The sequence below is a fragment of the Pinus tabuliformis genome, chromosome 7 (assembly GCF_031772625.1).
Source record: "Pinus tabuliformis cultivar Carrire ecotype Pingquan chromosome 7, CPIR1, whole genome shotgun sequence".
In the NCBI taxonomy this organism is placed as follows: Eukaryota; Viridiplantae; Streptophyta; class Pinopsida; order Pinales; family Pinaceae; genus Pinus; species Pinus tabuliformis.
In genome coordinates, this window is record NC_142293.1 from 1248891418 (window position 1) to 1248906401 (window position 14984).

The following is a 14984-nucleotide window of genomic DNA, read 5'->3' on the forward strand; positions in this document are numbered from 1 at the left end:
TGGTATCAGAGCAGGTCCTTTAGTAGAAGCTTGATCGCTTGAAGGAGATCCGTGGAACAATGGGAAAGAAGCTTAAGAAGAAAACTCATAAGAAGAAGAAGACATCTCAGAAGATCTATGACAGTGGGAGAGTCGATTGGGGATTAGGTATAAGAAGTTCTTCAGATTCAGAATCAGATTCAGAATCATTATCAGGTATGAATGTGTTATCCTCTGATGTTCCTGCTATATTTCCTTGTGAAAGTGATGGAAGTGATAGTGAAACTACTGAACATGCTTTTATGGGTGAGCAAGAAAAGTGTCAAATAGAGGCAATGTTTAGAAGGTTTGCAGACAAAGTTAAAGATCAACAAGATCTATTGAACAAAAGGGAAGAAGAAGTTACCAAACTAAAGGCCCAACTAGAAGAAGGAAACAAGGTAAGAAAGCTTCTCAAGGACAAGGAAGACCAATGTCAAAAATTGCAGCATGAAGTGACATCATTAAGAAAAGAAGTCAACGAAAGAAGCACAACCATCAAGAAACTCAAAGATAGATCCAGCTACTATGAAAATCTTGAAGCTACAATCCTCTCACTAAAAGGAGATCTTGAAGAATCAAAGAAGCAGAATACAGATCTACACCAAGCAATTGAAAAACAAGACAACGAAGTCATCAACTTAAAATCACAGTTGGAATGTGCCTTCAGAGTTCGTCAAATTCAGCAGGATCTGTATGAAAAGCAAGAAAAGGAGATACTCAATCTAAGGCAACAAATGGAAGAAGGAAGAAAAGATGGAGAAGACATGAAGAAGCAATGTCTAGAAAAGGAGGAACAACTTCAAGTTGAGGTAAATATCTTGAAAGGTAAATTAGAAGAAAAGGATAAACTTTTGAAATTTCAAGATAGTACTAAAGCCTTGGATGATATTCTTAGTAGTCAAAGGTCTCCTGCTATCAAGACTGGTCTTGGTTTTCATGAATCTGTTGAAGGTGAATCTAGTTCACAAGGTGAGGCAAGGAACTCTAAAGAGAAATCCAAAATGATCAACAAGGAGATGAAAGGTCAACCCCATCAACAATCAAGGAAAGAGACTCCTCAAAGAAAATCGTTTACTCCTCCTATGAATAATGTTGAATGTTATGTATGTCATAATCTTGGACATGTTGCAGCTAGATGTAGAAGAAGAAGAGTTCAAGACTATTATGCGGACAGGTCATCTCAATCAAGGTACTTTAATGGATATTGCTTTGCTTGCAATATGTATGGTCACAAAGCTGCTGATTGCTACAGGAGGAATATGAAACATGTAAGATGTTATGCATGTAACACGATTGGACATATAGCAAAGGAATGCAGGAACAAAGGATGGACATCACACCAAAAGAAGAAAACCTCATCACACTTGAAGATATGGAGGAAGAAGGAAGTACAGTCAGCACAATGTACTGAGACACAGCACAGCACAGACATATCAGACTCAGGGGGAGCTGAAAGTGTAAAACTTCAGTGTCCTGAATCTCATACGCAAGTTCCTTAAAGGGAAGTCGCGTATATACACGAGTTCGACACTGCAAAGTCGCGTATATGTCAGTCTGAGGAAAAGCAGTGGGGACAGGATCAGAAAAAGGATCTGATATGATTCAGTCTATTATTTGCTCTATTGGTTAATAGCTACAGTCTGCTAAGGATGTGTGGAAATGTTTTGTTACTTGTATGATGTCTAGAAGTGTTTTGATCCTAACTTGAGGATGATGATGTGTTGATGCTTACTGCTGATATATGCATGATCAGATCTAACAGATGGCACTGGTTGAGGGGGAGCATATGCCTTTAGTAATTCGTTGTTGGCATTATGGTTAATAATCCTTGGTGATGATTCTTATATGGCTAAATTATATACCTTGCTATGATGTGGTTGTGAGTTGTCTATGATAAACTCTCATATGATTCTTGAAATTACATAGAAGATGTTCAGATCAGATTTATGGTTGATTCTCTGATGATGCATATATGGTGCTTACATGGTGATCTTCATAAGGACAAGGAGAAGTACAAAGCTTGAATACACATCTTCCTCACTTGATGATGAGTCACTTATATACTGCTGTTGTCATATGCATAAAGATCATACAGTTATGATGCAGGCACTCTTGTGGATAAGGATTGTTGCTGTTGATGATATCAAGAAGATTTGTCAAATGAGCTTGAGCTCAAGATACATAGTGCTGACACATGGATAACTACTCAAAGTTGCTTTATTGGAGACATGGTGAAGAGTTCTTATCTATATGATGATAGATTGATACTTACATATGATGATTGATGCAGATGTTCCCAAGAAATGATATTTGGATCTTGTAGATCTTGACGTTGATGTAATGACTATGGTGGTTTCACATGTAATGTGAATGATTTCATGATGATGTTTAAAAGGAGGAGTTGACATCTATGTTCAGACATACCTTGCTGCAGGACATTTACAGGTTGTTGATATGGAAATTTGTGTACGCGTGCTGTTTAAAGGATATTAGCGTGCATACGCCGTTTTTCAAGGGGATAGTCGCGTATATGGTATACGCGTGTTTCATAAGGGATATCTGCGTATATACGCTTGTTTATGTGTATACAGACGCGTATATGGAGATTTGAAGGAAATCAGCAGGGACAGATGTTGGTTGCAGAAAGTCTGATATAGGTCTGACAGAGATCATCTGGCACAGGTTCAGGGGGAGCAGATAATCTTCCAATGATGCATTGTTGGCATTATCTTAAAGCTTTTGGTTCTAGTTCACATTTGGTGTTGATTTCAGGAGGAACAAAGGCGAAAGGAGAACAGAAGGATCTCTTGGTTGCTGATCTGAATGGTGATTATCAGATGCTGCTGAGTCTTGGTCTAGTTATTTCATCTCTATGTCATACATCTCCTTTGTGGTATCTCTTTCATGGTGTCAAGGTCATGTAACGGCCTATTTTGGTTTCCCCACTATGCCTGGGATGATTGATGCAACATGATTGGTTGTCATATGTAAACTTTTGATGTATCCCCACTTGGTTGGGTGGATGAGTCAATTTTGTATATCCTCACTTAGTTGAGAGATGGATGTATGTATGAGTCTTTGGTGATAGGAAGGTCTTTTATGATGTATAGAGTCATGTTCTTCTTGAAGAACATCTTTTGCAGATCTTGCCTACAGTCAGGAAGAGCATGAACAGCACACTTCAGCAGTACAGAGACTTGGCATGAACTCAGGGGGAGCATTGACAGATTGGTACACCTTGGCATATACAAAGGGGGAGACTATTCAGAGATTTCAGCAGGTACTCAGGGGGAGTATGGATAGTGGAATGATTCAGCAAAGGAAGAGAATATCTTGGTCCACCCTTTGCCCTTGATGTCAAAGGGGGAGAGTGATTTGGTATTGTTGCCATCAAGTCCAAAGGGGGAGATTGTTGGCATTATGATACATGTGTTGTACTTGATGGCAACCCTCTCATAAAAGAACATCTCACTTATGTATAACTGGATGAATCTTCAGACGAGATATCAGATGTAACTGATGATAGCTCAAAGGAATCAGATGATGAATCTTCAGACGAGATATCAGATGTGACTGATGGAGGATAGCTCAAAGGAATCAGATGATGAATCTTCAGAAGAGATATCAGATGTGACTGATGGAGGACAGCTCAAAGGAATCAGATGCTAATTCTAAGTATGACAAGTTAGCTTTGCCATCAAGTCCAAAGGGGGAGATTGTTGGCATTATGAGATAAGTGTTGTCCTTGATGGCAAACCACACTGATGACAAATCATAGTACAGAAGGTCAGCAGCAAGGAATTGATGATCAGACTATAAGAAGAAGAGAAAGTTCATACACGCAGGTTCGTTAAGCCCAAGTCGCGTGTACACGCAGGTTGGCTTCAACAAAAGCGCGTGTATGTGGAAAAGTACCTTTGGTCCATGGCGGTTATTCCTTGGAAGTTGTGCCTATGGCTTTGGACCTTGGCGTCTCGGCGGACGTGTTGATCCCTAGTTTTGAAGTTGATGGTATTGGATTTCTATGGTTTTGGCTCTTGGTATTGAACAAGGCCTAAGGCTATATAAAGGGAAGGAAATCATTAGGCAAGTGTATCTGAAATGTCTTGAATATCTGATGAAGCATTAGATCCAGTATGCAGGGTTATGGGTTGATGATGCATTGCTTGATCTGTGCTAAGGAGAGATCTCACCGGTTGATGGAGAACTAGATCTAAGGAGAGATCGGGATCAAATGGTTTGAAATGAACTATCTTTATGATGCTTATTCTAGATCTACATACTGACGCATGTATTGTTCTATAAATGTTATGAGTATGACTGATGTCTGGTACAGCTGCAAGTTATGAGAAATTATTTTTAGATCTGTACGCGGGTTGTCTTTGACAAAAGCGCGTATACACGCGGGTTTGATTCATCGAAGTAGCGTATACATTGTAAAGCTTGATATTTGAAGTTGCAGATGGATCTGATGGTTATTACAGAGTTCTGTGTCTGCTCTGTGTTCTGGTGACTGTTGTTAACAGGGTTTCAGTGATTCAGAGTTTGATGATTGTTTTGAGCTTCAATGATAGTTATGGGTCCAGTATGAAAATTGGATGAAAAGTGGCCTTGCAGATTATGTGTTGTGCTTCAGTGTATCCAGTCTGAAAATTAATGAAACGTGGTACCTGGAGGTGAGAAGATTGTAGGCAAGCACCTACGTACTAGTATCTAAGCTAGTACAAAAGCTAAAGGAGATCTTTGGAGCATTGTAGCAGGTAGTAGCCTGCGTACTAGTAAATGGATCGGCTAGTACAAGAGCAAAGGGGGTTGTAGCTCCCGTACTGGTATAAGACTGCACCAGTACAAATATTGTAAAAGGATTTTCTTATTAAGAAGAAGATTGAGATGACTTGCAGCAGGTGGTTTTCACCCACATTGGGTTTCCACCTTATATCTTTGTGTTCATGTGTGTGGCTTTTGTGTGATGATCTGTTCTGTTATACTGCACCTGTTTACTGTTAATATGCTTAATAATGATCTGATGCATTTACTGAAGATTAAGCTAACTGAATTATAAGATCTCTGGATATACGCGAGTTTCATTAGACACAGTAGCGTGTACACGCGGGTTCACTTAATTGAAATAGCGTATATGTTTTTGAGCATTGAAAAAGATTGATTGATCTGATAATACTGATTCACCCCCCCCTCTCAGTATTATTTCCAACAAAAAATCCCCTATAACTCTTGGAGAAAACCAATTTGAGAGCTCTTCTTTATTTCTGAAAATGCTTTTACAGAAAAACTGAAATACATAGTAAAAATTCTAGCAACCACAAATTACAACTTATCTCGATTTCCGTGCTTAAACTCCACTTCGAAAACATGCCAATCCACAAACAACCAAAACAGAAATTTTTCCAGCAATAAAACAGCATTAAATGTTGTACGACATGCCTCGAAAAAAAATGCCCAAAACTTGTTGTACGGACTGTACAGATTTTAGCAGTACGGCTGCCTCGAAAATTGTGCCCAAACTGCCTCGAAATCTGTGCCCTTGCTCCTATCCCTCTTCCTCAATTTCTGTGCCTTTCTCCTGCTGTACAGTTTTGCCTTGCGATGCATGCCAATAAATGCTGCTACCCAGATTTGTTGAAATGTCTTCTTGTTGCTCTCATTCACTTCCTCACTGCTCAGAAATTTTCTCCTTGATCTCTCTTCTATTTCTCTCAAAATGCTCATGAAAGAATGAATTGATCTTTTTCTCTTCTCTTCTCCTTTTACTCTCTAAATGACCTTTTGGGTTACCCTCAGATCTAATGGTTGAGATTCATTTAGATCTAGGGATGAGAATAAATGTGCATTTAATTCTCACTTTCTATTTTTTAACTCACCCACTTTAAATAAAGACTCGCTTAGCCTTTTATTTCCATAGTTTCACTTTCTAATTCTTCATTGACTTTAATAAAGTCACCTTTAAATTAGAATGCAACTTTACCACTTATAAAATCACTTTTAAATTAAATTGACTTTACCACTTATAAAGTCACTTTAGGAGAAGAGTACAAATAAATTTGGACACTTTTCCCTAGGCCAAACATCAAAGCCTTAGGGAACCACTTGTCCTCTGGTACCCAAATTTTAACATCTATGTCTTTATATGTCACAGTTAGTTTTTCGGATGTCCTATTCTTGATACTACACATTTGATGCTACATATTCTTGATGCTACACCAAGTCTGCTAAATCTATATGATATTGTAAGTTCATTTAATTGTCTTGTCATAGTTGATAGAATGGTCTCTATTGTTGTACTTAGAACTTGGTCCATCACAAGTCTAAGGTCTGTCATCAGTTTTTATTGTATATATCTTTAGGTCAGTTTTGGATATAGTCTTGCATAGAGTCCAGGCCTATATCAAGAGTGGGAGTCTTTGTCTACTACTGCAACAAGTCAACAACAAAAGTGACAAACACACTTCAGGTACGCATTGTAATTTTAATTTGCATTTATTCATTATTATGCACTTACATGTGTTTTGCAGGCAGAGGTAAGTTGAAGGGTATTTTGTTTTGTTTTGGGATTGGTTTCGCCGGGCAAATTTTGCATGCAGGTAGAAGAAGATTCAAGTACAACTTCAAGTAAGAATTCAAGAGCAGAAGTATCAAATCAAAGGAAGCATTGCAGCGGGACATCCTTTGAAGACATGACAGCCATCCGTATATTGTGAACTGTCAAGGCCAAAATTCATCATTGTAAAGTTGTAAAAGAGTCATTTGTAAAAGTGTCATCATTGGAAGAGTCATTATTGTAAAAGAGTCAATCTGCCTAGAGTCGAAAAGGCATTATTGGGAGGTATAGGAGTCTTTGTTGGGATGATGTCATGGTTGGGTTGCAGGTCATAGTGTGATTGGGTGTTCGGTCAAAATCATTGTAAATCATATTGTATCATGGATCGTTGTCCCTAGTACGGGAATCCACACTCTTGTCTCATTTCAATCATTATAGGGTGGCAGGGACCTGCCACCCTACAGGTTGGAGCCTGTGAACACTTTAGGGTGGTAGGTTGGTCTAGAATGTTGAGGCATCCATTCAGTTGACTACTGAAGAAACCAGGGCATTGGGGCATCCTTCCAGTGGGAGCTGGAGAAGAATGTTTTTCTAGAATTCTAGGAAGTTGTTGCTTTCATTTCAGTTGGGGCTGAAGATTAAAGAATTTATTAGAAAAGCGTTCGGTGGTTTTTGACCCAGAGGGGGTTTTCCACCTAAAATTCTTGTGTCTACTGTGTTCTTTTATTTACTGTTATTACTGCATAAACATTAATAATAATTGAAGATTAACTAATGCTCTGAAAAGATTTAAAAGTGCTAATTGCTAAGGAATACTGATTCACCCCCCTCTCAATATTTCCAACATTCCCTTGGTGGAGGACATCTAAAAATTGATTCCTTTTAGACCGACGAACTTTTCCACTTGGAGAATTATTTTTACTAAGACAATTTAATTTTAACTCTAATTAATTAATTTTCTGGCTTAGGATTTGATTCTTTTTGCCAAAAAAAATAATTAACTTACACATGAGGGGATTTAATTATTTTTCACCCTCTAATACATAAGATTTTACATTTACAACCCTCAAAGGGGGAGTACACATTTGGCTTAGACCTTCAAAACACATACTCCATCTGCGACACAATATGAGCTAGTAGACCAAGTGATTTTTAATAAAATAATTTAGCCAAATATCTTAAATTATTCCCAAATCACTTTTACATCAGACTCGACTAAAACACTAGGACTTACGTAGGACTTTGACAAAGAATTCCACCCTAGCTTTGAGGTGAGGTTGGAGGGAAAAGTTTTGCCAACAATCTGTGTTTAGAAACACACGAGTCAGTGAGATGAACCCTCCTAGGATGAAACTCTCGCCAAAATAATAGGCTTACCCAGGTTGTTACATACTTTCATGGTCTTACTAACATCATTTACATTACATAATTTGCAGAGTGGATTTACAAATGACGTGGAGACTGCTGGTAGATGATCTGATCCTTGGAAAAATTTGGTCCCTCAGCTTCCTTGGAACTTTGACAAATTTGGTGCAACAAATGCCATGCCCTAGCCAGAGGGCATTGCAATTATAATGGGACGCTTCACTTGATGATGATGCAATTATAATGGGACAAACACTTCACCCATCATCAAGGACAAAGATTACACAGTATTCCAAAACATTGGACATCCCAAGAAGATTACACAGTATTCCAAAAGCTTTTTTCACCAAGGAGAGAAATCTCAGCCGGTTGAGACACTTGAGGTTAGTTTCCAAATGCACTTATTTGTTATTAGTGGTTGATTCTTCAATCTCTTGTACCAAGAGCCTATTGGTATGCTAACAATTTATGGTTTATCAGTTCTCTACATATAATTATCCATGCTTTAAATGACAGAAAACAAAGGAAGTTTAGCATCTGACCTGTCATTATCATGAGATTTTGAAGGCTGACCCTAGAAATCTCGATCTTGGAGAGCATAGCAAAGCTGTGCCAGAATATTCGACAAATAGGATACTGATAAAGTGCTATCATCATCAGTTTAAGACCTAGCAAAGCCATTGAGAACTATTCAGCAGACCAATATGTTGGGAAAACAATTTTGTTTTTGGGTAAAGACATGGATCACCAAGTTGTTGGTCCAAAGAGATAGTGGTTGCAAAAGATATGGAGTTTAAATAATTCCCATCCCTCAGAAATTTAGGGAGAACTTGCAAACATCCCAAAAACCATTTCCTAGTTCCCCCATCCCCATGTCCCAAAAGATTGTGCAACAGAGTAAATTTGGAACCTCGTTATGCAATGCATCAATATACATGCAGTACCCCTTTACCATACCAAGTGCTTTGTCTCTGTGTCTGGCTTACCCCTATATCCAAGTGCTTGGGTATCTATACCAAGTATTTTATACATGTATCCAGCTTATCCCTATACCCACTTATCATGCAACCTTGGCGGAAATTCTTTTCTTGGAGGTTTTCATTTGTTTTATTCTGCAGGATGACGTCAATTTTATATTCCAATGACTCCTATTTATGTATGGAGATTAAATTTTAGCATTTTAATGTCACGAGCAGTTGTTATCTTCCCATTAAGTTAACTAGCCTTTATGCATCAACAATATTATTGGAGTCCCACATTCTGTAACTACGAACATCTTTTCTCACTTAACTTAGTTACTATAATCTATAACTCTTCATTTCAATGTGTTTTTCCTAGAGTGTTTTCTTTGCATCTTTTATTTTCTCTACTATTTAAGATATAAATAAATACAGGAATATTAGAACATGCAGGGTTTACATTGCACTTATCTTTGATGTGTCAGACCTTCATGTTAAACAATAAATTTGCTAATTTTTTCATGTTACTGACTGTTTTTTCGACTTTATGTTGTTTTAAATAAAAAAATGGGCCCAGGCCAATGGCTCAAAGTGCTGAAAAATATCACTGACCATATTACACTTCATAGCATGAAATAAACATTTCCTTTTCTATGACTCTTGAATATAGCCAGTCCCATTTTCTGAGATAAACAATTAGAAGCTGTTTAAGTATCTTACAATATCTTCATGCATTCCTCACAAAAATGTAATCCATAGACAATGTATGCAGAAATGACTTTACCATTTCTTTAGATGCTCCTTGATATCCTTGTGGTTTTTCTGCATAAGCCTCATGAACAGTTGCCATTCTTCTGGGATGCAATAATTTCCATAGGATGGCTCCTGTAGAACAAATTTATTAAGCTCCAATGAAGATATTAGAATGTTCTCCCGTTGATTGCCAAGCACTTGCACAACATCAAGCTTGGTAGAGTTATTCAGTTTCAATCTTTTACTGGAACTTGGCATAGGTGGCAATTGCAAAGAATGAAGATTGCGCACTTGCTCTCCCAAGAAAGAAGCCAAAACAAAATAGTCATCTTTGGATAGCTTTTCACGTCTGCATATAAACTAAAAATGAGCATTATTATTGTTAACGTTAAAATCCATGCCATGACAACAAATGAAACAACCTAATCATATGTACCCCCCACAACAAATGTCAGGAACAGAACAAAACAAGGGAAAACAAAAACAAAGCCAAAGTTGCCCCTTAGCATAATCAAAATAAGAATGCTTGTCATATGCAGAGTGTCACTACAAACATGCACATGAAATAGAGATAGAAAAAAGAGGAGTGTTTCTTACATGTGAGCAAAATTTTCTCCCTTACATCGCTTTGTGATAAGATATGGCCATACCGATGTGCTTGTATTGAAACAATTTTCCTCATGACATGATTTTTTTTGTCCTGATGTAATGGTCTCTACATTGGCTTTGTTCCATGTGCTAAAAGAAGAATGGGATGACCAGCTATTTTCGGTAAACAGATCAAATTTTGCAAGTATAGGAGGCACTCCTTTTCCATCCCATGGAACAGACTCATATGAACCATTAATGAAACAAAGGATACCAGTTGCTAAAACTTGGGGAACATGGTTAATTAACGATAATCCCGAATTCTTTAATAGATTATAAAATTCCAGCTGCAAGGACAACACACAATCAGCATACAAGATGAACAGCTAGAAATAAAGTTATTTTCAGCCATGCAAGCAGAAAAAAATTTGAAGTTTTGAACAAAGTACCTCAGATCCTAAACTGTGAACTGCAGATTCCATGCCTCCTTCAACATAGAGTTTGATAACATAATCCCCAATCAGGTATACCTGTTTTATAAACAGAATTGAGACACAGCCATAGACTTAATAGCTTATTGCAAGTAACCATCAATCTACTTCTGAAATTAATTCTCAGATTATAATGCCCCATGGTCCCATGCTTATGTTTTCCCTAAGAGATCAAAACCAATACTAAGAGCTTCGCAGATCATACAAAATATCTTGTTCCTGAATTTTCAGACCTCATTTTTTGAACAATATGGCAGATCAACGTAGCAAGAACTACTGAGACACTGTAAGTATACTTACCGGATTACTGCCATTCCCAACAGGAAGCTTATCACTCCCTGAGGGAAAAGGTAAATTATTTGCAGCACAAATACTTGTGACACGATCCAACCATTTATCTGCATTCAGTGCTATGCTTGCACCCTGAACACAACAATGGCAATAACATAAATAAGAGAGGGGAGGAGAACCTGTGAATGGTGAAAAAAATCTGCATAGGTGGATCAAATACAATGCAAGTCAAAAGCAAGCTCTTGGTCAATGTGGGAAGCTATATATTTAATCATAGTCAAAAGAATTCACCTTAAAAAACTTCTGCCAGTACAGCACCCACAAGTTATTTATTGTAGCTTATTAAAAAACTCGAGATATACAAGATCCTTAAAAAGAAATCAATCCAGACATACGATTTCCAAGAGATCTCCATAGGTTACCTTCCAGATCTGTTTTCTTAATGCTGGTCTTCCTGCCCAAAGCCGATACAACCATTCCCTCACCTCTCTTTGACCCAAGGGATTGTCTTCACACCAATTTGCACTATAGTGATTACGGTTCTCCTCCAAATACAGAGATAAAAAATCTACAGAGTAGATCACATTACAGTCCTTGTCAGAGGCCATGTTACCATGGTTGATACTCCTGGCATCCCCATTGTCGACAGAAAATCCTGAAAGTACAGAGGGAATATGAGTGTTCATTGGCATGCCTTTTTTTAAGCAATCCAAGCAATGTGAAACCAAACGAGATGGATATCACCAGATTTGCTACATCAGAAACTGTGTACCATGTTGTTCCTGCAAAGCAAGCAGCCCTGCACGAGCAACTCCTCTGTGGCGATACCCAGGAGCCATATCCAGACACACAAACTCAAAGTTGGTCATATTTACAAAATTTTGAGTAACAGCAACAGATGTATCAAGATTGAGGACGCAGTGCCACCAACCACTTGGAACAAATATTGTCTCTCCTGGAAGCTGGGTGCATTCCAATGGCCTGTCCTGTTCTGCAAGTAGAGGATAAATATCCAGCCACCACTGAGGACACAAAAATAGATATGATTAGAGTGCAGCAATTATGTTAGCACATTTAAAGTTGCTTGTTCAAACCTGAAACATCAGCACATGCTCTAATGGAGGAAACCATAACCCAATGAAGGAGACCATAACCTACAGGCCTGATCACAGCCAATTACAAGACCTTTTTAAGCATATACTGAAAAACATAAGAGAAAACATGCAAAAGAACCTGTAGTGATGAAGGGCTTTCAATATTCACATCCCCATCTTCTTCATTCACATGCACCATTACACCTGGAGGAACCCTACAAGGAGGATACAATGCCCACCTGCAAATGAAGTATACAAATTAAATTTTAATTTTAACTAATTACTTTAGCATTCAGAAATCCCTCCACAAAAGTAAACAAATATTAAAGAACAATAAAAAGATGGGGAAATAATTAAAAGAATACAAGAAAAAGCTTACAAGAAAAGAAAGAAAGAAATTTTATTAATGTCCAGTGCTGACCAAAGTTGGGTCAATGGGAAGAAGGATGAGCTGAAGCTTGTGGGTGAGGAAATGTACAGGCCTGCAATTTAACATTATGATTAATGCCATTAATGCGGTTAACCCTTTGCATGCTTTAGATCTTATCCGCATTTCATGTTTATCCTGTCATCTCGACCTTTTCATTCGAAAGGGGCCATTTTGGGATGGATCAAAGATCAGACAGCATGGTAGAGGAGTATGTTACACCACACGATTGGCGTGTATGGTATGTATATGTGTTGGCACTCGTCACTTATGTAGGGAGGAGTGGACTGTGTATAATTGCAGCCCAACCCAATGATGTAAACAAGTTGTACTCTTTGTTGTTCAATAATGTCATATAATATGTTTTACAAATTAGCATTAATAATAAAATGTAGTATTTTAAATGATGTAATATTCATATAAATTATACCCTTAATAACAATGTACTATCCATTGTATATTAACAATGGATTATTAAGAGTATATTGATACAGACATACATATGTATTGTATTATTTTCCCTTCTACTGAAATTTTAGAACCTGTACCATTTTGGAAATCTGTAGCAATTTCACCGTTCAAGGTGACAAAGATATGAAGTGAAGGAAAAATAGAAAATGAGAAAAGGTTTCATTTTTGTACATTAGACAAGCTGCAATCTACAATGTTTCAAAGAAAAATGAAATAATCTACACATATTTCGTGATGCAGTAGGGTATATTTATTATTTATACCTCTTTCGCCCTTGGAGAAGAGTGTTCCAAGCACTTGTAAGTGCTGGATCTACATGCCATGGTGCACCAGAGTGTGCAGGACCAAGAACTAACCATCTAAATGGGGGCCGTTTGGAATTATCCAAAACATCAAACAGGTCTTCTTGAAACAAATGTGGCACGTTATAATCTTTCAATAAATCTGGTGCAACTTCACCGAACTGCACAAGAGAAATGGTGTATTAGCAATACCACACATATTTTATAGAAAATAGGCATTTCATTATGGTAACATATATTCAAAAGCTTGGTGAGTGCATTTACCATGGGATCAAATATATAAAGAGGGTCCTCATCATGTTGCACTCTCATGTATGACACATAATTCTTTAATTTCATGGTAACTCTTTTTGCATTACTCTGAGAAATACGAAAAGCAATATCTCCATATCTTTCTAAAAGATTTTCGACAGTCCAATTATGCTTTGCACTCCAATCATTAGCCAAAGCTGTAAATAATACCTGTAGCACACATTAGCATGTACTATGATCATTGGTAGAAATCAAATTACAAAGAAAATATTTGGAAAAGAGTACAAAATATTAAAAACTACAAACTGGGACACAAATATAATAGAATATTTGCCAAAAAAACCTATAAATATGATGATCATTAGACAATCACACTTCCTCCTCAGATCTGTGCAGGAATTTCATCTAAAATAGAAAGCTTAATCCATGGATATCAAGCATAAAAATCAACATATATACTAAAAATGTCAGGAATATTAGCAGAGATGAGAGCAAAGTGAAGGTCACCGATCTTTCCCTTTCTGCTAAGTTCTGCACTTAATTTAGGTCATACCATGCTAATAACCTACGTCACGTGACACAAGGACACGAGACACGAAGGACACGTAAATACGAGTATTTGACACGAGACAAAGGGACCCCAGAAACAGGACATGAGAGACACGTTTTATATATATATGTATGTATGTATATATTAAAAAAATACTGAAATATAGTGCCTGATCCATATAGATATGAATCGTGATGATATCTATTTAGTATTTAGTATACACTATTTACTATTTAGTAATTTACTAGTTAGTTTATTAATTTACTACATAAGTGATGTTCACAGTTCAATGTTCATTGTTCATGTTATAACCTCTAATATTAACCTCAAATAGGTTCGATCATATTCAAACTTCACATAAGGTAGTTAATAAATTATAAATTTATATGTGTTCAAACTTCATTGTTGACCAAAGCATTAATCAAGCTTTCTCTCCCTTTAGACCTCGAAGGTGTAGTGAGTAGTGAGCACATGATGGGGAGCTGAGATTTTTATTTCAACACACGATTTATATGTGGTCACTGGTGTATAATAAAGTTGTTCCATACGCTATAACACGACTTACAGGAAATTTAAGTGCTCCAAACTCTCAACAAAGCACAGGAATGCTCGTCCCCTGCATCTCCAGGTCCATGTCGATGTGAAATTGTGAACTATGCTCTCAATGTGAAGTTGTGAGCATTGCGCTCAAATCTGATGGAATTCCTCATACTGCACAACAAATTTGATTTCAGCAGCAAGCAAACTGGACTTTGACAACGAGCAATGACAAAAAAAACCAAAAAATAAACCATGTTGCAGGTTTTTGCACTCGAATCTGATGGAATTCCTCATACTGCACAACAAATTTGATTTCAGCAGCAA

At 37.3% G+C, this 14984-nt stretch overlaps 1 protein-coding gene across 2 annotated transcripts in view; it reads right to left on the reverse strand.

Moving 5' to 3' along the window:
• LOC149251900 (putative glycosyltransferase) overlaps nucleotides 1-14984 on the reverse strand; it is a 145981-nt gene that overhangs the window by 88952 nt on the left and 42045 nt on the right. Inside the window, exons 5-13 of one of the 2 annotated variants that reach the window (XM_089459622.1) lie at nucleotides 13583-13780; nucleotides 13280-13479; nucleotides 12258-12357; nucleotides 11797-12046; nucleotides 11447-11679; nucleotides 11034-11156; nucleotides 10692-10772; nucleotides 10252-10589; nucleotides 9686-10003 (exon numbers count right to left, since the gene is read on the reverse strand). In XM_089459622.1, coding sequence (XP_089315748.1) covers nucleotides 9686-10003; nucleotides 10252-10589; nucleotides 10692-10772; nucleotides 11034-11156; nucleotides 11447-11679; nucleotides 11797-12046; nucleotides 12258-12357; nucleotides 13280-13479; nucleotides 13583-13780 — 1841 coding nt within the window. The remainder of the gene's footprint in view (nucleotides 1-9685; nucleotides 10004-10251; nucleotides 10590-10691; nucleotides 10773-11033; nucleotides 11157-11446; nucleotides 11680-11796; nucleotides 12047-12257; nucleotides 12358-13279; nucleotides 13480-13582; nucleotides 13781-14984) is intronic. The other variant, XM_089459623.1, reaches the window with a different exon arrangement.